At 41.7% G+C, this 22,550-nt stretch overlaps 1 protein-coding gene across 5 annotated transcripts; it reads left to right on the top strand.

The window, feature by feature from the left end:
• Positions 1-11,508: 11,508 nt before the first annotated feature.
• On the top strand, positions 11,509-22,529 carry LOC121752173 (glutamate synthase 1 [NADH], chloroplastic). 5 transcript variants are annotated; one of them, XM_042147097.1, is made up of 22 exons: positions 11,509-12,292; positions 12,383-12,502; positions 12,990-13,103; positions 13,186-13,338; positions 13,454-13,554; positions 13,637-13,733; positions 14,207-14,316; positions 14,557-14,660; positions 14,811-14,990; positions 15,066-15,409; positions 15,482-15,552; positions 15,644-16,113; positions 16,225-17,094; positions 17,199-17,353; positions 17,634-17,795; positions 17,948-19,546; positions 19,778-19,993; positions 20,080-20,348; positions 20,510-20,815; positions 20,926-21,193; positions 21,489-21,746; positions 21,919-22,529. In XM_042147097.1, exons 1-22 carry the CDS (start codon positions 11,906-11,908, stop codon positions 22,186-22,188), a joined length of 6,624 nt encoding a protein of 2,207 aa, XP_042003031.1. In that variant the 5' UTR covers positions 11,509-11,905; the 3' UTR covers positions 22,189-22,529. The 5 variants fall into 5 exon arrangements, with proteins under 5 accessions (XP_042003031.1, XP_042003032.1, XP_042003035.1 ...); XM_042147098.1 differs by lacking the exons at positions 11,509-12,292; positions 12,383-12,502 and adding an exon at positions 12,570-12,911; XM_042147101.1 differs by lacking the exons at positions 11,509-12,292; positions 12,383-12,502; positions 12,990-13,103; positions 13,186-13,338; positions 13,454-13,554 and adding an exon at positions 13,797-13,932 and having other exon boundaries at positions 13,639-13,711.
• The last annotated feature ends 21 nt before the right edge of the window (positions 22,530-22,550 follow it).

Below are 22,550 nucleotides of genomic sequence, written 5' to 3'. Positions count from 1 at the left end.
ATGTTCTCAACTAAATTCTTGTACTACAAAACCAGAAGCTGATCAAACACATGAAAAACCCAGAGGAGGGCTACGAAACTCCGACGTCGGAGGAGCACAAGATTTTATAAGAATTTTGAAATCCAATTTCAGGATTTTGATTTCCAAAATCATCCACAAATTAATTAGGAAACAAAATTAATTATGAATCAAGCCCCGGGCTCTGATACCACTGTTAGGAATTCTTGTATTCATCTAATGAGCGCAGCGGAAATTGCAGACAAGAATAACAGACAGTGGTATTAGAGCCCGGGGCTTGATTCATAATTAATTTTGTTTCCTAATTAATTTGTGGATGATTTTGGAAATCAAAATCCTGAAATTGGATTTCTAACTATGACATCCCATGCACCTAAGGTTCTGGCAAAATTATTTCTTTTATCGAATATTGTATAATTCCAAAAAAAATACTACTAGTATTATTCAAACCAGAGTAGAAATCAATTAATTATTAATAAGCCCTAGTATACAAATTAATTATTATCATTAGAAAGTCAATAGTGGTCTTTCAAATCGATGATACGAATAAAAATACTAACTGCAGCCCTGAAAAGGAGCCGTTGGGCAGTTTTGTTGAATAACAAAATCAGTTCATTTGCTAATGATTTATTAAAATGTTTAATTAAGATAAAATATATTCACTGTTATAGTAATATCATTTATTGGAGTCGAATCACCATATATCTTTGTAAAATTAATATCAATGAGTAAAAATGTAAAAAGATTTGGATATTATAGATTAGATAAGCTCGAGTTAAATAAAGACTCTAATACATAATCTTAAGACATTATTATCTTCGATTAGTCTTAACTTATGTCTCTTAATTATTCCCACAATAATTTTAATCTGACTTAATTTATGACCAAATCAATCTCAAATAAAATAGGTACTCGTTACCAATCGATACTAGACAAGATGGACAAACCTAGGCTTGGACACATCATAGTCTAAATGTTACTTTAGGGATGGCAATGTAGCCCGTAACCCATGGGCTGACCCGAATAGCCCGCCAAATTTATAGAGTCTGGGCTGGAAATTTATAGCCCGATAAAATTAAAACCCGATTAGCCCGCACCCGATTAACCAACGATCCGTTAGGGCTAGACCCGAAAACCCGATAAAATTTCTATTATTCTATTTTTACTCCTAATTCGACACTTCATTGATTAATTTTATAATATAGATAACTAAAAAATAACTTTCAATTTTATATTAAATATACAAATTATATAATGAATTTCTATTAATATAATAATTGATAAATAAATTAAAAACTTAAAATTCACTTTAAAAAATATTTAAATTTCTAAAACATGCATTAAAATTTCACGAAATATCTCAAATATTAGTATTTGATCATGTTTATAATAGAGTTTGACCATATATCTCAAATTTATCATAATTAAATATTTTACATTTTATGAATATAACTAATTTTCATCATTATTTATTGGATTGATCGCATGTTAATCTTATCGGAAGCAACCCGATTAACCCACTGGACTAGCCCGAAACCCGAGCTTTTAGGGTTAGGGCTGAACTTTTACAACCCGATTAGTCCGCACCCGACCCGTAACCCGAGTATGGCCGGCCTTAAACCTGCTGGGCCGGCCCGATTGACGTCCCTAGTTACCGTGCTCATTTCGCTATTTCAACCTCTTCTTGCTAGTCTAATAATGAGAGGTAAATATTATTCGGTTTGTATCAGTGTACGTGTTAGGTAAATATCAAAAGGTTGAAAAATCAACGTTTAGGAAGTAGGTGTCTCACCTAACGCTTATAAAATATTAAAATGATTACATTCTCTTCTTTATAGTGATTACTCCTACATTATTTTATTTCTAAAATTATGTGGTTCTGGACGAGTTTGCTCTAATTCAAATTTAAATCCCAATTATATCAATGGTTCTCACTTGACTAGATTTTCTTCCACCAAAACAACATAAATAAATTATTACTACTTGGTAGGAAATTGTACCACGTAGTTTCGGCCTTCCTTAATTTTGGGTTAATTTATTGGGCATGTAAGGTATGTCTTGTTAATCCAATTTACAGCATTTTTCTTTTAATGGTAAGTTTCCATATAATATACCTACATCAAATTCGAATTCAATTAGTAACTTATATACATAACGTTTATCTTCAATAGTGTACCTATTAATTATACATGTTTTTATACATAATTTATAACTGTAAAGATAATTGATTACTTACGCCATAAATGCAGAGGTGATTTGGTTGGTTTGCTATTACGTAATCCATGACATTTGAAATTAATGGCTATGTACGTAAATAACAAAATTTTAGTGAACCATCAATTTATACTTATCTCGGAATAGATATAGATGAGAAACACATCACCTATGGATGTTGAATTAAGTTCTGATTTTAGCATTTATTTATTTTTTATTAGTTATTAGAAAACCAGCACATTGTACTTTTTCAGGCGAGACGGCAAAATAAATACAGCGACATGGCACACAGTTTTGTTTGCAACAATTCCAAAACAATTAAAGAGAAAAAAGTAAATAATGAATTTTCTTTGATTTCGTTAGATATTTTAACAAATAAGTATTCCTTTAATAATTAATGAACTTTGGAAGATTACGCAGTAAGAATTTTCATCAAACAGTAGCTGTTGGCCGCATAAAAAAAGCAGCTGCAGTTATCCGCTTCTCTAAAACTATAATTTTTTACGAAATTTTTAATAATTAATCTCAAATATTTGTTTGAAATCTTGGAAATGAAAAAATAACGGCAGAAAATAAGTGCACAATTTTTAAATTATTATTCGAATGTAACATTGTATTTATGATATTTATTTTGTTAAATTTCATTGATGGAGTACGTACTAAACAAGCCCAATAGCAGTGCCCAAAGCCCAAGGAAGAGTATCAGTTCGGCATTACCAAAGAGTTCGGCCCCAGCCTACAGCTCGGTAAAAGCCGACCAATCAAGCTCTACTCTCAGTATCGGCAAAAGCTGCTCGGCAATAGTTCAGCAGTTCGGTCTCAGTATCGGCAAAAGCTGCTCGGCAATAGTTCAGCAGTTCGGTCTCAGTATTCGACCGAACTGGGAGATAGTGGACTCATGCAGAACCTCCACGACCTCCACTACACGATCTATTTAGTGGTACAGTTGTCAACCTGCAAGCCAACAAGGAGATAGTGGACCCATGCAGGATCGCATGACCTCCACGACATCCACTACCTAGCTAGTGGTGATGCAAGCCACGATCTTAGTTCAATGTATAAATAGAACTTAGATCAGATAGAGAAGGGCTCTCTCGCTCTCTAGAGAAAATATCATAGCAAGTCTGTATTTGTAAGCTGGAAAACCAGATCAAGCAATACAATCTTGCCCCCCTTTCTCCCGTGGACGTAGATTTACCTCAGTAAATCGAACCACGTAATTCCTTGTGTCGTGATCTACATTTTTTTACCTGCATTTACTCTCATCAAAAACTCGCCCGATTCATCACTGGCGCCGTCTGTGGGAAACAGAGAACCAAATCTGTGATAAAGCGAATTTTTGACCCTTTTTCCACCACCACAAAAAAAAAATGCATACCAGATCACATAACACCCGTGCCTCCGTCCGTGATAACCATGAGGAAGCTAGTCCAGCAGCCCATAGGCCTGGAAAGCAGCCTCGTGAGAAATCTGTCTCCAGTCCTCACGGTGAAGGAACAAGCCACTCCAGAAGTCGTCGCACCGAGTCTTCCCAGCAGCCCGATTTGAACGAGGCTGTCAAGTTGTTTTTGGCCGAGAAGCAGGATGAATTCTTAGCATTCCTGCAAACAGGCCAAAAACCGGAGACGAAAGCGGTGGATTCTCCTTCCTCATCCAGACATGAAAGTCACTACCGCAGTAGTGCCGTGTCTTCCAGGAAGAAGAATCCTCAATCCCGACATGTTCCTGTTCCTCCTCGGTACCGGAATCACAGGAGAACTCCATCTCCTCCATACCGAAGAGATGTCGGGTTCGCCATGTACGGAGCATTGAAGACTCCGTTCTCGGACGATATCACCCGAACTCCCTTGCCACAGAACTACCGAACTCCGTCGTTGACTTATGACGGGTTAGTGAATCCTCATGACTTCCTGGGACGCTATCAGTATAACATGGCGAACCAGGGTCTCAATGAGGTCCATATGTGCAAGCTGTTTCCCGAGCTGCTTATCGGGAACGCAAGAAGGTGGTTCGATAGCCTCCCCCAAGGCAGCATTAGATCTTACCGAGATCTAATGGATGCTTTCCACAGGAGGTTTTTTCAGAAAGCGGAAGCCCGAATCACTTCGGCTCAGCTGCTTTCTATACGTCAAGGTCGCGACGAAAAGATCAGCGACTTTTTGACGAGATTCCACAAGGAATGCCTACAAGTAGATGATCTCAATGATCTACTTGTCATTTCGGCATTCCAAAATGGAATCCTGCCCGGAGCTCTCTACAGAAAGCTCGTGGAATGCAGTCCGCAAACAGCTCAAGAGATGTGGGACATTGCGGACCAGTTCTCCCGTGCCGATGAGGCAGACCGTCGAAAACGGTCTTTAGACAGCTCATCTAGAGGAGACGAAAAGAAGCCCGATCATAGCGATCAGAGGCTTCCTCGCCGAACTCCTTTTGAAAGAATTCAAAGGGCACCGGTACAAGGCAGATTGGGACCACGTCTCAATCCTGAGAAGCCGCCCGCTCAGTTCGTACCATTGAACAAGTCGAGAGCGGAAATTTTCGAACTACATTCCGATATGTTCGAAAAGCCAAAGCGGATGACGAAATCGGCCGCGCGTCGACCTCTGGATCAATATTGCTCCTTCCATCAAGACCACGGTCACGATACCGAGGAGTGCCGACATTTGGCTGCAGGTATTGATGTTCTTGTGAAAGCAGGGACGTTAAAAAGATACCAAAGCAAGCAGCCAAAAAAGAACAAGAAGCAGAGAGGTGCGAACTGCGCTCCTCAGGATCTGAAAAGGCCACAGGATCCCGAAGACGATGACGAGCCGCAATATGATGGAGTAATCCTGACTATTGATGCTCTCCCTGCCGGGAAGACTAAATCGTCCCTGAAGTCAGAGCGCAGAGGCTTCAATCGAGAGGAGCCAACGCATAAAAGGCTGAAACGGGACGAGGTGATTACATTTTCAGATGCCGATCCCGTCCCGGCCATCTCTCCTCATCAAGACGCCATTGTCATTCAAGCCGGAGTGTCAAACAAACTGATCCACAGAGTGTTCGTGGATACAGGAGCGTCAGTCAGCATTCTTTTTAAAGAATGTTTCGATAAACTAGAAGTGGATCCAGCTCGGCTCAGTCCGGCTCCACTTCCTCTGAAAAGTTTCGCCCAGGAGGACACCCGCCCTGAAGGTATTATCAGCCTTCCGATCACGGTGGGAAAAGCGCCTACAAGCTCCAGTACGATGATCGAGTTTTTTGTGGTAAAAGCTCGGTCCCCGTACAACATCATCTTGGGAAGAGACTGGCTCAACGCAGTTCGGGCCGTTTGCTCTACTTATCACCTCACCATCAAGATCCCCACTAAAGGTGGGATATCGGTCATCCGAGGTGATCAAAAGAGAGCAAAAGAGTGTCTGCAGATTGCGCTTAAAAGTGCCGAGCAATCAGATCGGCATCATCAAGCATAGCAATCACAGCAGCCGGAGTCAGAGGCAGGCGAAATGACCGAAGTCACACCGGAGCCGAACTCGATGGAAGTCCGGTTATATGAAGATGATCCATCCAGAACGGTGAAGGTCGGTTTCGCAGGAACGCCTCTACTCCGGGAAAAGACCATCCAGCTCCTCAAGGAGTACAAAGATGTCTTTGCATGGTCTCCGTTGGACATGACCGGAGTGCCCCCTGAGGTAATCACTCATCGGTTAAATATTGATCCTTCAGTCCGGCCTATAAAACAGAAGCAAAGACTCTTTGCGGCAGAAAGAAATCAAGTCATCCATGACGAAGTCCGCCAATTACTGAAAGCGGATGTATTATTCGAGGTGAAGTATCCTTCTTGGGTGGCCAATCCAGTGATGATCAAGAAAAAAGAAGGAGGATGGCGGATGTGCATAGATTTTACCGATCTAAACAAGCACTGTCCTAAAGATTGCTATCCCCTTCCGAACATAGATAAAAAAGTAGAAGCCTTGATCGGCTTCGAAATTTTCTGTTTTCTTGATTTATACAAAGGCTACCACCAAGTTTTGATGGATGAGAATGATGCTTCAAAAACGGCTTTCATTACTGACTTCGGCATCTTTGCTTATAAAAAGATGCCATTCGGTTTAAAGAATGCCGGAGCCACATATCAAAGGATGGTAGATAAGCTTTTTCGGCATTTGATCGGAAAAGAGGTTGAAGTGTATGTTGACGACATAGTCGTCAAAAGCAGAAGCACTTCGGAGTACGAAGACAACCTCAAATCCACCCTCGACGTGCTAAAAAAAGCCAACCTCAAACTCAATCCCCAAAAATGTACCTTTTTGGTAGATTCGGGAAAGTTTCTGGGTTGTTGGGTTTCGAAGGACGGACTCAAGGCAAATCCCTCAAAAGTTCAAGTTGTTCAGAACATGGCGATGCCGAAGTCCATACATGATGTGCAAAGGCTAACTGGATGTCTAGCCGCACTGAATAGATTCCTTTCCCAACCAGCCGAAAAGCAACTGCCGTTCTTCAAAGTGTTGAAAAAGGCACCAAAGTTTGAGTGGGGAGCCGAGCAGAAAAAAGCTTTTGACGAGCTCAAAAGTTATTTAGCCGAGCTTCCTATTCTCTCTGCTCCAACAGATGCCGAAGTGATATTCTTATACTTAGCGGCATCAGATCAAACCATTAGCGCGGTGCTTGTACGAGAAGAAGGCCTAAAGCAGCTTCCCATCTACTTTACGAGCCGAGCATTAAGAGGTCCAGAAACAAAGTATCAACCTCTGGAAAAAATTGCTCTGGCGTTAGTAAATGCAGCAAGGAGACTGCGGCCATACTTCTATGCTCACAAGGTATGCGTCTTAACCGATCTGCCACTTCGGCAAGTTTTGACCAAGCCAGAAGCATCAGGCAGAATCGCCAAATGGGCCATAGAGCTGGGAGAACACTCAATAGAATATCTACCTCGGAAAGCCATCAAGGGACAAGCCTTGGCAGATTTTCTTGCAGAAGCAAAGTTCGATCAAGCAATCCCTGTTATTGCCGAACAGAAAAATCCTGCCAATGACGAACTAACACAGCCCCAGGAATCCGAGGTAGAGCCGCCGGACTGCTGGAGTGGATTCGTAGATGGAGCTTCGAATAAAACGGGAAGTGGAGCTGGTATTCTACTTATCGCTCCCGACGGACACGAGGTAACTTATTCACTTCGTTTCTTGTTTCCAACCACTAATAACGAAGCCGAATACGAAGCTCTCCTTGCCGGACTCCAGCTAGCGCAAAGTCTATTTATCAAGTCTCTCAAAATCCATTGTGATTCACAAGTCATAGTGAATCACATGCTGGGTACAAGTGAAGCCCGTAATGAGAGGATGAGGAAATACTTGGACAAAGCGCAAAGCATTAGCCGAAGTTTCTCTTATTTTCGGATAATCCGCATTCCCAGAGCGGAAAACAGCCGAGCAGATACTTTAAGTAAGTTGGCCTCATATCCAAGCTCAAAGGTGGAGGAATTGATGCACCGAAGCATTGATGAAGCTGAGGTACATTCAGTAGCCAGCTCGCCGAACTGGATGACGCCGATCTTACAGTATCTAGATCAAGGACAACTGCCCGAGGATAAGAGAGAAGCTCGGAAAATCACATGCCGAGCACTTCGGTACGAACTTCATGGAGGAATCCTATACAGAAAGTCCTACCTTCAGCCGTTATTACGATGCGTAGGGCCAGAAGAGACGGACTACATCCTTAGAGAAGTTCATGAAGGATCTTGCGGTAGCCACATCGGAGCTAGAGCTTTAGCTAAAAAAGTTCTGAGATGGGGGTATTATTGGCCAACTTTGGTACAAGAAGCAGTACAGCTCGTCAAGACATGCACGAAGTGCCAAATCCATGCAAATATCCCAAGGATGCCGCAGACCGATCTATATACTATGCAAAGCCCTTGGCCTTTTATGCAATGGGGCATAGACATAGTAGGACCACTACCACAAGCTCCTCGGCAAATGAAATTCCTTATCGTTGCCGTGGACTACTTCACGAAGTGGGTGGAAGCTGAACCATTAGCTACGATAACGAGCTCGAAGGCATTGGATTTCGTCTGGAAGAACATAGTGTGCCGATTTGGCATACCCCATATCCTCATTTCGGATAATGGAACTCAGTTCACCGACAAGGCGTTCAAGAATTGGTGCCAAGAGCTGAATTTCAACAGCGGTTCACTTCGGTCTCTCACCCACAAGCAAACGGACAAACGGAGGTAACAAACCGTATCTTGGTGAAAGGGTTAAAAGCTCGGTTAGAACAAACCAAAGGACAATGGGTAGAAAATCTCCCTCAAGTCCTATGGTCCTACCGAACTACACCCAAGACCTCAAACGGTGAAACTCCGTACAGTCTGGTGTACGGCACTGAAGCCGTGATTCCGGTTGAGATCGGCGTACCCAGTCCCCGAACTATAAATTTCTCCTCAGAAATGAATGATGACGGACTGAGAGCCGAACTAGATCTGGCCGAAGAGAGAAGAGAATTGGCCTGCATAAAAGCAGCCAAGTACAAGGAGCAAGTAGCCCGGTATTATAACCAAAGGGTGAAAAAGCTGCAATTTCAAGTGGGAGATCTCGTCTTGAGAAACAACGAAGTAAGCCGAGCAGAAAAGCTGGGCAAACTCGAACCCACATGGGAAGGTCCATATCGGGTGTCAGAAGTCCTCGGCAAAGGGTCTTATAAATTGACTCACAAGTCAGGAGAGCAAGTACCCCGAACATGGCACATCTCCAACCTCAAGAAGTTCCATTTGTAAGAGACAGTCCGGTCAGTCAGTCTTATGTCTAGTTCGGTCCTAGGGGTATGTGCTTTCTTTGTGTTTTACTTGTTTTTTTTATGCTTGTCGTTTATTTGTCTATATGCGTTTTGTCTGTCTATGTGCGTGTCGTCTCTTACAAATGTTACTGAGGTATCTTGTTCTTCGAAGACTGATCCCCTTTTTAGAACATATATAAGCTAACGATTGTGAGTCCAAGCTTCTAAGGAGGATACAAGACCACAATTCAGCTTAAGAAACAAGCAGTTCGTCTGAAACGAGCTGCAAGCTAACGATTGTGAGTCCAAGCTTCTAAGGAGGATACAAGACCACAATTCAGCTTAAGAAACAAGCAGTTCGTCTGAAACGAGCTGCAAGCTAACGATTGTGAGTCCAAGCTTCTAAGGAGGATACAAGACCACAATTCAGCTTAAGAAACAAGCAGTTCGTCTGAAACGAGCTGCAAGCTAACGATTGTGAGTCCAAGCTTCTAAGGAGGATACAAGACCACAATTCAGCTTAAGAAACAAGCAGTTCGTCTGAAACGAGCTGCAAGCTAACGATTGTGAGTCCAAGCTTCTAAGGAGGATACAAGACCACAATTCAGCTTAAGAAACAAGCAGTTCGTCTGAAACGAACTGCAAAAAGGGAAAGTCCGATCCACGCGATAAAACTCGCCGAATTAGGACAAGGGAAAGTCCAATCCCCAAATTAGGACAAAGGGAAAGTTCGATCCCAGCGATAAAACTCGCCAAATTAGGACACAAACCGAGTCCGGTCAAAGAAGTTTACTTCATAAAGACCGAAGACTAAGCCCGACCAAAGAAGTTTACTTATCCAGAATGCCGAAGTGATTCGCTTCGCCGAAATGATTCACTTCGCTTTTCGGGGGGGTAGTGATGGAGTACGTACTAAACAAGCCCAATAGCAGTGCCCAAAGCCCAAGGAAGAGTATCAGTTCGGCATTACCAAAGAGTTCGGCCCCAGCCTACAGCTCGGTAAAAGCCGACCAATCAAGCTCTACTCTCAGTATCGGCAAAAGCTGCTCGGCAATAGTTCAGCAGTTCGGTCTCAGTATTCGACCGAACTGGGAGATAGTGGACTCATGCAGAACCTCCACGACCTCCACTACACGATCTATTTAGTGGTACAGTTGTCAACCTGCAAGCCAACAAGGAGATAGTGGACCCATGCAGGATCGCATGACCTCCACGACATCCACTACCTAGCTAGTGGTGATGCAAGCCACGATCTTAGTTCAATGTATAAATAGAACTTAGATCAGATAGAGAAGGGCTCTCTCGCTCTCTAGAGAAAATATCATAGCAAGTCTGTATTTGTAAGCTGGAAAACCAGATCAAGCAATACAATCTTGCCCCCCTTTCTCCCGTGGACGTAGATTTACCTCAGTAAATCGAACCACGTAATTCCTTGTGTCGTGATCTACATTTTTTTACCTGCATTTACTCTCATCAAAAACTCGCCCGATTCATCATTCATCTATACTCTAATACTCCACTTGAAAAGATGTTCATTACTTATTTACTAAAAGGAAATACGGCTCATAAATGTGAATAAAAATCCAAATGAAATTAGCTCTACAATTCATTGATTTCTTATTCATAAATTGCCAACTCAAACAATGCGGCCAAATGACATACTGAAAATGATAAGAATTGCTTCAATTATTTTTGTCGAACATCGTTATTGCTTTTCAGATTAATTTCATGATATTATCTTACCATTATCTTCAGAAAATCGAAATTTGGTTGACTTGGTTATGCTGATTTTATCATTTACTGTATTTGTTACTCCTTGTTTTTGGAGATCAAATAAGTTTCTCTACTAAAATTTTAAGGTTAACATGATTGTTTTCTATTTCAACGAGTCAAAGTATAATTAAAAGTTGGGTGACAGTTGATGTAAAAAGTATACTGCATATGTGTTATGACTTATTTTCTGCAACGTTATTCTCCGATTAAGTATGAGTGTATGACCTTGTATATCTAACTAAAACAACATTCATAGAGACAAATTCTATATAATTGATCAACCCAAACGACACTAATAAAATATAGTGCTACTTCAAAAATCAAAACCCATGGAAATATGGAATTAATGCAAATGGCACTACAAAAGAGTTATAAATACACATCGATATATGTCAAAAATAGCCGATCATGTTCTTAATTCTCTTAGCTCCTCATATTAATTAAATCATTTCAAATAAGTATTTATTTGAAATATTTATCATCGAATGATCGAATCCATGTACCTGATTGCTCATTTGAGGCTCTAAATGCATGAACAGCAAAGCCGATTTAACTTATCCAAATCAGGATAAATCATAATTATACTTTACGGTAATTTGGGATGCGACGATTAGGAGCAAAAATCGTAATCTTGATTACCCGAAAAGAACACAAAAAAAAAGAAAACGAAAATGATATACGTGGACCCCACAAGCAGCAATGTATATACTGATTAGTAGGTGTTGTGCGTGTTTCTCTCTCTATAAATTCGCACCTCATTTCCTCGCCGAGGCTATATCCATCCAACTCACCACCAGCTCGCGGCGGCGATTTTCTACTGCGACCATATCTCATCTACCCTAGATACCGATTGCACCTTCTCTATATATTGAAGTTCTCGCCGTAGTCGTCAAAAATAAGGAATCTGTCTCAGATTTTCGCTTATTTATATCTCAGTTGCCTCATCCGTCTCTGATTTGCCTTGATAATTGTATCGATTTTGTTTTTCCTGGTCGGTTTCCTGAAATTCTGGTTGAATTGACCTGAAATATCGCTAGATCTGATACACGGACGCCTATAAATTTGTGTAATTAAAATCGATACTACAGTATATAATACAGTACAGTATAAGATATATAAAGAGGTTTTGGTGGATTCGGGAACCACGAGAACGATGTCGGCGGTGTCGGGATCGGGGATTCATGTGAGAGGCGGCGGCATGATGAAGCCAGTCTGCGCGCCGAGCCATCAACTGAATGCGGTGGCGGCTTTATCCCGTAGGGTGAGGGTGTCGCGTGCATTTGCGTCGAAGCATAGGATGGTGAACCTGGACAACAGGTTTTTCAACGGCACGAAGCTGCGGAGCAGTGCCGGGATGGAGAGGATGCAGCTTTGGCAGACGGCCGGGCCGGTTCGGTCACCGATGCTGCGGTTTGTTGCGAAGAATTCGATGTCTCTGGTGCCGGAGAAGCCGCTCGGGTTGTATGATCCGGCCTTCGACAAGGATTCGTGTGGAGTCGGGTTTGTAGCGGAACTTTCTGGTGAAAGCAGCCGTAAAACGGTACAGTTGTAGTTAAATGAACCAGACGAGTTGATAATAATTTGTATATATGGAATTTCCTGTAAATGATTGGGAGTTTTGGCTGTCCAGGTGACGGATGCTATAGAGATGTTAGTGCGGATGACCCACAGAGGTGCGTGTGGCTGTGAGACAAACACTGGAGATGGAGCTGGAATTCTTGTTGGCGTTCCTCATGAATTCTACAGAGAGGTTTCTATTTTTCTTGAATTTAGCTACATATTCAGTATTGTGAATTGAAAAGAACCAATCCAAGCAGGGATATGATTCTGTCATGGTCTCTTTTTTCATTTGTTCAGTGTATATACGAGGTTTAAAATGGATTTAAGGGCCTCGGAATTCTCTACTCCCTTCGTCCATCTGTACTTTCTTTTCTTCACGAGTTTTAAGAAATTGTGTTAAAAGTAAGTTAAGTGGAGAGAAAAAAGTAGAAAAGAAAAAAGACAGAGAGAATAAAGTAAGAGAGAAGGAAAGTTGGTGCTTTTTGCCAAAATAGGAAATGACTCAGCTACAGTGGGACAACCGAAAAAGGAATACGACTCAGCTACAACTACAAAGGGACGGAGGGAGTACTATTTTGGAGTGGGTCTCTTAATGAATGGTGAATCTGACTAATGAGATGAATGACCTGTATGTTTCTGAGCAAGCCTATTGATATCTATTTTTCTTTTAATTTCAGGCTGCGAAAGATGCTGGATTTGAGTTGCCCCCACCTGGGGAATATGCAGTCGGCATGTTTTTCTTGCCTGTTTCGGACAGTCGGAGGGAACAAAGTAAAATTGTGTTCACAAAGGTAAATACTGCAACTTTGGATATGCCCACCTTTCCCCCATGCTTCATTCTGAATTTCTGACAAATCTTCATTTACACTGTAGGTGGCAGAATCACTTGGGCACTCAGTTCTTGGGTGGCGTCTTGTGCCCACAGACAACTCAGGATTGGGCAAGTCTGCTTTGCAGACAGAACCCGTCATCGAACAAGTTTTTCTTACAGCCACTCCACGGTCTAAGGCCGATTTTGAACAACAGGTGTCTAATTACTAGTTCTGAGAATAATATCTTAAGTACTAAATAATGAAATTGAAGGTTTTGCTCTTCTCGTCTCTGTTTTCACTAAACGAATTTTGCTATTATACTATTGCAGATGTACATATTAAGGAGGGTTTCTATGGTAGCAATCCGAGCTGCATTGAACCTTCAGCACGGTGGGGTTAGAGACTTCTACATATGTTCTCTGTCGTCCAGGTTAGTGTTCTGTAGAAGTGTGATGTTAAAACTAAGTTTGTTGGTGAAGGATTTTGTTTGACTTTACTATACTTTTTTACAGGACTGTTGTCTACAAGGGTCAGCTGAAACCTGAACAGTTGAAGGAATATTATTATGCAGATCTTGGCAATGAAAGGTTTACGAGCTACATGGCCCTGGTAAATATTTTATCCATTCTCTCTTTTTATTATCTGCTGACTCCATACTTCAACAACGAACAGCATGGGATCAACCGATTAACTGAAGCAATGCAAGGTTGAGGAATGACTTCTGAGGCATTGACGTATGAATGATCTCTTAAGTTCTTCCGCACCCTTGATCACTATTTGATTTTGGATGCTGGATTGGATACTTGGGGTGAGTTGGTAAGGAAACTCATTATGAAGTACATACTATATGCAGAAACTTGGTGCTTTTCTGCTATGATCCATTTTTAAGATCAAACCTGTTGTATGGTGGAGAGGTGAATATGATCGGACTAGGTAGACTAGGTCATGGATATTATTTGCAGTATCCCTGCTCTATGTTCAATTTAAGAGCGCTGAAGACAAACTTTATTCCTCAGAGAGTATGATACCGACTTACTTTTCATCAATGGAATCTTTAAAATATTTTTGCTCTGGATTTGCAGATACACTCTAGATTTTCAACAAACACATTCCCTAGCTGGGATCGAGCTCAGCCAATGCGGGTCCTTGGTCACAATGGAGAGATAAATACACTTCGAGGCAACGTCAATTGGTAGGTTTTGTTTCTATGTGGTAGTCTTTATCACAGTTATTGTGATTTGTGAATGTTTTTCCCACAGAAACTTTTTATTCATTCAAACTCTACAATAATCAGCAAACTTGATGCGTTCACAATATTTTGTGAAGTTTATCTAGATATCTGATATGATACATTGGACCGTTAGATCAACTTCATTTAGTTTTTATAGAGATGAGCATAAAACTTATTGACTTGATGTTGCCTACTTAATAGGATGAGGGCACGTGAGGGCCTTCTGAAATGTAAGGAGCTTGGCCTCTCAAAGACTGAGATGAAGAAGCTTCTGCCAATTGTAGATGCCAGCTCTTCTGACTCAGGTTCTTGATTAACCTAACTATTACTTTGCGCACATGCCTGAATGGTCACAAACTTGGTGAAGTGACTAGTGGCATAATTACCTTCAACTCCAATGGTTTGATGCCCCTATTAGGTACTGACTATCGATATTACTATGGAATTGCGTTTAGGTTCATTTGATGGTGTACTCGAGCTTTTGGTTAGAGCTGGTAGAAGTCTCCCTGAAGCTATGATGATGATGATCCCCGAAGCCTGGCAAAATGATAAAAATATGGATCCTGACCGAAGGGCTCTTTATGAATATTTCTCAGCTCTGATGGAGCCATGGGATGGTCCTGCTCTTATATCATGTATGTCCTTTTTGAAGAGTAATATAATTACATCAGACTTCTGTTTGCTTGGCTCTTACATAGAATAATTTGCAGTTACCGATGGGCACTATCTTGGAGCAACATTAGACAGAAATGGGTTACGTCCTGGTAGATTTTATGTTACACACAGTGGCAGAGTTATCATGGCAAGTGAAGTAGGCGTCGTTGACATCCCTCCAGAAGATGTAGCCAGAAAAGGAAGACTTAATCCTGGTATGATGCTTCTTGTTGATTTTGAGAAGCATGTTGTGGTTGATGATGAAGCCTTGAAGCAACAATACTCACTCGCAAGACCTTATGGTGAGTGGCTAAAGAGACAAAAGCTGCAATTGAAGGACATAGTTGAATCCGTTCCAGAATCAGACCGAACTCCTCCAGCGATAGCTGGTGTTTTACCGGTTAGCAAAATTTTCAGTCCCGTCACTGATCTCATACTCATTTTCACAAGCTAACCGTTCACAACTTTTTAGGCATCTTCTGATGATGAAGATATGGAAAACATGGGAATGCATGGGATTTTGTCACCATTGAAGGCGTTTGGGTACTTTGTCTCATTTATACATATATATTTGTGCATGATGTATATTTCATTTTTTGTTGCTCATGATTGAATGCATGTTGTCTCTGTGCAGTTACACCGTGGAATCTCTAGAAATGCTTTTACTGCCAATGGCAAAAGATGGTATTGAGGCCCTCGGTTCAATGGGGAATGATGCTCCATTGGCTGTGATGTCTAACAGGGAGAAACTTACATTCGAGTACTTCAAGCAGATGTTTGCTCAGGTCACTAACCCTCCAATAGACCCTATTCGGGAGAAGATTGTTACCTCCACGGAATGCATGATTGGTCCAGAAGGCGATCTGACAGAGACCACAGAAGAGCAATGCCATCGTCTGTCCCTGAAAGGACCTCTCCTAACCATTGATGAAATGGAAGCAATGAAAAAGATGAACTACCGAGGTTGGAAAAGTAAAGTTCTTGACATTACCTACTCCAAGGATTGTGGTAGGAAGGGCTTGGAGGAAACCCTAGACAGGATATGTAATGAAGCACATGATGCAATCAAGGAAGGATATACGACTCTGGTGCTTTCTGATCGAGGTAGTCCATCCTGAAACTTGGAAGATATGGTTATAATCGTGCCTTATTTTCTTGTTCCTTTTCTCATAATCTTTTTAGTTACTAGTATCTTCGATTCTTTATATAATGCAGTTTTCTCACCAAAGCGTGTTGCGGTTAGCTCCCTCTTGGCTGTTGGTGCCGTACATCATCACTTAGTGAAGAAGCTTGAACGAACTCGTGTTGCATTGATTATTGAATCTGCCGAGCCCCGAGAAGTGCATCATTTTTGTACACTTGTAGGATTTGGTGCAGATGCAATCTGTCCTTACTTGGCCGTAGAAGCCATTTGGAGATTGCAAGTTGATGGGAAAATTCCACCCAAACCAACTGGTGAATTCCACTCAAAGGATGAGCTTGTCAAGAAATATTACAAGGCAAGCAACTATGGCATGATGAAGGTTCTAGCCAAGATGGGTATTTCAACTCTGGCCTCATATAAGGGTGCTCAGATATTTGAGGCCGTGGGCCTGTCATCGGAGGTGATGGAACGTTGTTTTATAGGGACTCCAAGCAGAGTGGAGGGTGCAACTTTTGAAGCACTCGCACTTGATGCACTTCAGTTGCATGAGCTGGCTTTCCCAACACGTGCTTTACCACCTGGTAGTGCTGAGGCTGTAGCACTTCCTAATCCAGGAGATTATCACTGGAGAAAAGGTGGTGAGATCCACTTAAATGATCCCCTTGCCATTTCAAAGTTACAGGAGGCTACTAGAGCAAACAGTGTAGCTGCCTATAAAGAGTACTCTAACCGTGTTCAGGAACTGAATAAATCATGTAATTTGAGAGGGCTTCTGAAATTTAAAGAAGCTGAGGTAAAGGTTCCTCTTGAAGAAGTTGAACCAGCTAGCGAGATTGTAAAACGTTTCTGTACTGGGGCAATGAGCTATGGTTCTATCTCATTGGAGGCTCACACAACACTTGCTGAAGCAATGAACCAGATTGGGGGAAAGTCGAACACTGGTAAGCTTCGGTTGCGATGTGCCTCAATTGCTTGTTCATTGTTCTTTTGCAATGCATGAAACTTCATCTAAGCTGTCTATGTATTTTTAACCTTTTGCAAACAGGTGAGGGAGGTGAAGAACCATTTCGTATGGAGCCTCTTGCAGATGGTTCACGAAATCCAAAGAGGAGTTCCATAAAACAGGTTGCCAGTGGAAGATTTGGAGTTTCCAGCTATTATCTTACAAATGCGGATGAATTACAAATAAAAATGGCTCAGGTACTCATATGTTATCTTTTTTTATCTAAAGGGGGATTTGCATGGTCTGTTCTGTTGTCTTGTCATGCCTTTTTTTATCTCCTGTGCTTGGGTAGGAACAACGGTCTCTTGTTTATGAATTTACGTTCATGGACAGATGACGCCATATCACCAAAGCACCTTGTGGTGTCTTTGCATCATTTAATGATACCTGCATTTGTCATTTGGTGAGAATGTTCATTTCACATGTTTTATATCAAATGATTAGTATGTTTTTGACATTTGAGATTTCATGATGCAGGGAGCAAAACCTGGTGAAGGAGGTGAACTTCCAGGGCACAAGGTAATTGGTGACATTGCTGTAACTAGGAATTCTACTGCTGGTGTGGGCCTTATCAGTCCTCCTCCCCACCATGACATTTATTCCATTGAAGATCTAGCACAATTGATTCACGACCTCAAGGTATATTTCCATGCCTCGTCAATTTTACTCTTTTATCTTTTAGTAATTTACTTGAACGTGGGTATGTTGGGAATGATTGTATATCATGGTTGTCCACTTATGCATTGATTGTCAATCTGGCTTTCATGAATTTTCTGTTATAATTTTTGCAGAATGCAAATCCTGATGCACGTATTAGTGTGAAGTTGGTTTCTGAAGCTGGTGTGGGAGTGATTGCCAGTGGGGTCGTTAAGGGTCATGCTGATCATGTTTTGATCTCTGGTCATGACGGCGGTACCGGGGCTTCAAGATGGACAGGCATCAAAAGTGCTGGTGTTCCTTGGGAACTTGGTCTAGCAGAGACACATCAAACCTTAGTGGCGAATGATCTTCGTGGTCGAACTGTTCTTCAGACTGATGGCCAACTGAAGACTGGACGAGATGTAGCTGTTGCTGCGCTTCTTGGTGCGGAGGAGTTTGGTTTCAGCACTGCTCCCCTCATAACGCTGGGTTGCATCATGATGCGGAAATGCCACAAAAACACATGCCCTGTTGGTATTGCAACTCAAGATCCAGTTCTTAGGGAAAAGTTTGCCGGTGAACCTGAACATGTCATCAACTTCTTCTTCATGCTGGCAGAGGAATTAAGGGAGATTATGTCTCAGCTAGGTTTTCGAACACTCAATGAAATGGTTGGTCGTGCAGACATGCTTGAACTGGATAAAGACGTGGCAAAAAACAATGAGAAGCTTAAGAACATTGATCTGTCCCTTCTACTTCGCCCAGCTGCTGACATCAGACCAGATGCTGCGCAGTATTGTGTGCAGAAACAGGACCATGGGCTGGACACGGCTTTAGATAACAAACTAATAGCTTTAGCTACTCCTGCCTTGGATAAAAGTATTTCTGTATACATTGAATCTCCTATATGCAATGTAAACCGAGCAGTTGGAACCATGCTAAGCCATGAAGTGACGAAACGCTATCGAATGGCGGGACTTCCTTCAGATACAATTCATATCAAACTTAATGGAAGTGCAGGTCAGAGTCTTGGAGCTTTTCTATGTCCTGGCATTACATTGGAGCTTGAAGGGGATAGCAATGATTATGTAGGGAAGGGCCTGTCAGGAGGGCGAATTATTGTATACCCCCCTAAAGGTAGCAACTTCGATCCGAAGGAAAATATTGTCATTGGCAATGTAGCTCTTTATGGGGGCACAAATGGGGAGGCTTATTTTAACGGAATGGCAGCAGAAAGATTTGCTGTTCGTAATTCTGGTGTTAAAGCTGTAGTTGAAGGTGTAGGTGATCATGGATGTGAGTACATGACTGGGGGCACTGTTGTAGTGCTGGGAAAGACTGGTAGAAATTTTGCTGCTGGCATGAGTGGGGGCATTGCTTATGTTCTTGATGTTGACTCAACGTTCAGTTCTCGGTGCAATCAAGAGTTGGTAGATCTTGATCCAGTGGAAGATGAAGATGATATTTTGATGCTCAGAATGATGATACAACAGCATCAGCGTCACACAAACAGCCAATTAGCTAGGGATGTCCTTTCAGATTTTGACTCTCTTCTTAAGAAGTTTGTCAAGGTCTTCCCTCGTGACTATAAACGCATTCTAGCAAATAAGAAAGTGGATGAAATTTCAGAGAAGACCGCTGAAGTTGCAGCCAAAGAGGCTGAGGCAGAAGAAGCAGCAGAGTTGAAGGAGAAGGATGCTTTTGAAGAGCTTAAGAAGATGGCAGCAGCATCTATCAACGAAACTCCCCAGGTATTTTGCACTTGATTGGCTGCTTGCTTTGTAAAATCCTCATCCTGCGCTGCATGCTAGGACAGAAATGAGTTCATAGGTGCAGAGACATTGCAAAAACTGTGTCCTTATCAGTTTGACCTACATAGTTTTTTGCTAGTACATTCATCAAGTGCAGTTTAATAAGTTGACCTATGTGTTTTGAACTTTGTACCAATCATGAAGATCCATTTTAATTTTTTGATTGGATAGGTTGAGGAACAAGAACCAGAAAAGAGGCCAACTAGGGTTCCTGATGCTGTCAAACATCGGGGTTTTGTTGCTTATGAGAGGGAGGGCGTTTCGTACAGGGACCCAACTGTTAGGATGAATGACTGGAATGAAGTTATGGAGGAATCAAAGCCAGGACCATTGTTGAAAACACAGTCGGCTCGCTGTATGGATTGCGGCACTCCTTTTTGTCATCAGGTATACAAAAGTTCTGTTGTACTTGTAAGAAGGATCATCTTGAGGACTAAGGCCTAAGTTGTTATAAATGGGATTTTGTCTTGCAGGAGAATTCTGGATGCCCTCTTGGAAATAAGATACCAGAATTCAATGAGTTGGTTTACCAGAACAGATGGCGAGAAGCATTGGATAGGCTTTTGGAAACTAACAACTTCCCAGAGTTCACAGGTCGTGTGTGCCCTGCTCCTTGCGAAGGATCTTGTGTACTTGGCATCATAGAAAATCCTGTGTCTATCAAATCAATTGAGTGCTCTATCATTGATAAAGCTTTTGAGGAGGGGTGGATGGTTCCCCGGCCTCCTCAGACAAGGACAGGGTATGCCTTTTTCGGTTTTTCCTTGGAATGCTGCAGTAATGAAGTTTTTTATTTGCATTGGGTTTCGGATGTATGATACTTATACATAAATATATTTATTTCATTGCCGAAAAATAATTTTATTTTCATTTGTGGAATTTAACTCTGATTTACTATTTCAGAAAAAGTGTTGCGATTGTTGGAAGTGGGCCTGCTGGTTTGGCTGCTGCTGATCAGTTAAATAAAAAAGGACACTCTGTGACAGTTTTTGAGCGCGCTGACAGAATTGGTGGATTAATGATGTATGGTGTGCCAAACATGAAGACTGACAAAATTGATGTAGTTCAGAGACGGGTTGATCTCATGGAAAAGGAAGGAGTGAAGTTTGTAGTTAATGCTAATGTAGGAAAAGATCCACTATACTCTATAGATCAGCTTCGTGAAGTGCATGATGCAATTGTGTTGGCTGTAGGAGCCACAAAACCAAGGTGCGCAAAAAATGATTTCTGCAATTCATTGAATACTATCAATAATATACGAGATTGAAGTACATAGTTTTCAGAATGAGTTATAACCTACCCATGTGCCTATTTTGCAGGGACCTTCCTGTTCCTGGGAGAGACCTTTCTGGAGTCCATTTTGCCATGGAGTTTCTTCATGCAAATACAAAAAGCCTTCTTGATAGCAATCTTCAGGATGGAAAGTACATCTCTGCAAAGGGAAAGAAAGTAGTAGTGATTGGTGGAGGTGACACTGGCACGGACTGTATCGGGACATCGATCAGACATGGGTGCACCCGCATTGTAAATCTAGAACTTCTCCCTAAACCACCAGCTACCAGGGCTCCAGGCAACCCTTGGCCTCAGGTTTAAACTCTTTTCTGCCTCCAGTATCTGCATTATAAAATCTTGCCCTTTTGGGCTACTTTATAGTGGTGGTTAATATTCAATCTCATATTTCAAATTGAACCACTTCCGCTAAGTTTTTGTCCTGCTGAAGTTATGTTGAGTGAATAATGACATCATTTGTTCTGGCTTAAGTTCCTTTTCCATCTCTGCTTTTCCCATCCTTCATTAGTTTCCTCCTTTCTTTCTCTCCTATATTTCTTTGACTAGCTTCCCGGGCAACAAAATGAAATTTCTGTTTCATCAAATTTGGCAGTGGCCACGGGTATTCCGTGTAGATTATGGGCATCAGGAAGCTGCTACCAAGTTTGGTCAGGACCCAAGGTCTTATGAAGTGTTGACAAAACGTTTTATTGGAGATGAGAATGGAACATTAAAAGGACTTGAGGTTGTGCGCGTCAGTTGGGAGAAGGATGCCAGTGGAAGGTTCCAATTCAAGGAAGTTGAAGGTTCCGAAGAAATTATTGAAGCTGATTTAGTCCTGCTCGCAATGGGATTTCTCGGTCCTGAAGAGGTTAGTATTATCTTATAATAATGTTGTCATTATCGAACTTCCCCTTTCTCTTCTACCCTGGTGCAACGATCTGTATTATTCTATTTTGGTTGGACATAGTATCCTCTGCTGCTGTGCATGCAAACATGTAAACACCAATTCTGCTCTAACAAAAATTCTGGTCCTTTCTCAGACGGTCGCTGACAAACTTGGAGTGGACAAAGACAACCGATCAAACTTCAAAGCTGACTACGGTCACTTCTCAACCAATGTTGAAGGTGTCTTTGCGGCTGGGGATTGCCGACGCGGACAGTCACTGGTGGTTTGGGCAATATCTGAAGGCAGGCAAGCAGCTGCACGGGTTGACCAATATCTCCTTGGAGATGAGAATGACGGCACTGATGGACAGGAAGGACTCACAAAGCAGCAGCAAGACAACAGGAGGCAAACTGTGAAGACATAGTCTGCTTGTGATATCCGATAAGCTGAACTGTGTTGTCGGAAAGCTGCTAGTTGGGGTGGTCTCTCTATGAATTCAGAACTGCAGATGATCCAAACTAACCAGAACAGATGCCGAGGGATGGGGGTTTTGAAGGGAAGGAGGAGGAAAGCTTATGCAGTGGTGTTAATAAGTTGGAAATATTATTGTTGGTGTTGAAAGTGCTGGCAAGACTATGCCAAGCTTTATGGAATAAGCAATATTGTACAGGTTCTCTTATCTTTTAAGCAGTAATCTATCATCAATGTTGCTGAGAATTTTACTTCATTATTCTTTTGCTATTATGAAGAACAATGATTTTAAAATCTAATTTGTCCTATTAATTA

This window comes from Salvia splendens, chromosome 10 (assembly GCF_004379255.2).
Source record: "Salvia splendens isolate huo1 chromosome 10, SspV2, whole genome shotgun sequence".
In the NCBI taxonomy this organism is placed as follows: Eukaryota; Viridiplantae; Streptophyta; class Magnoliopsida; order Lamiales; family Lamiaceae; genus Salvia; species Salvia splendens.
This window is presented reverse-complemented; position numbering and strand designations above follow the sequence as displayed.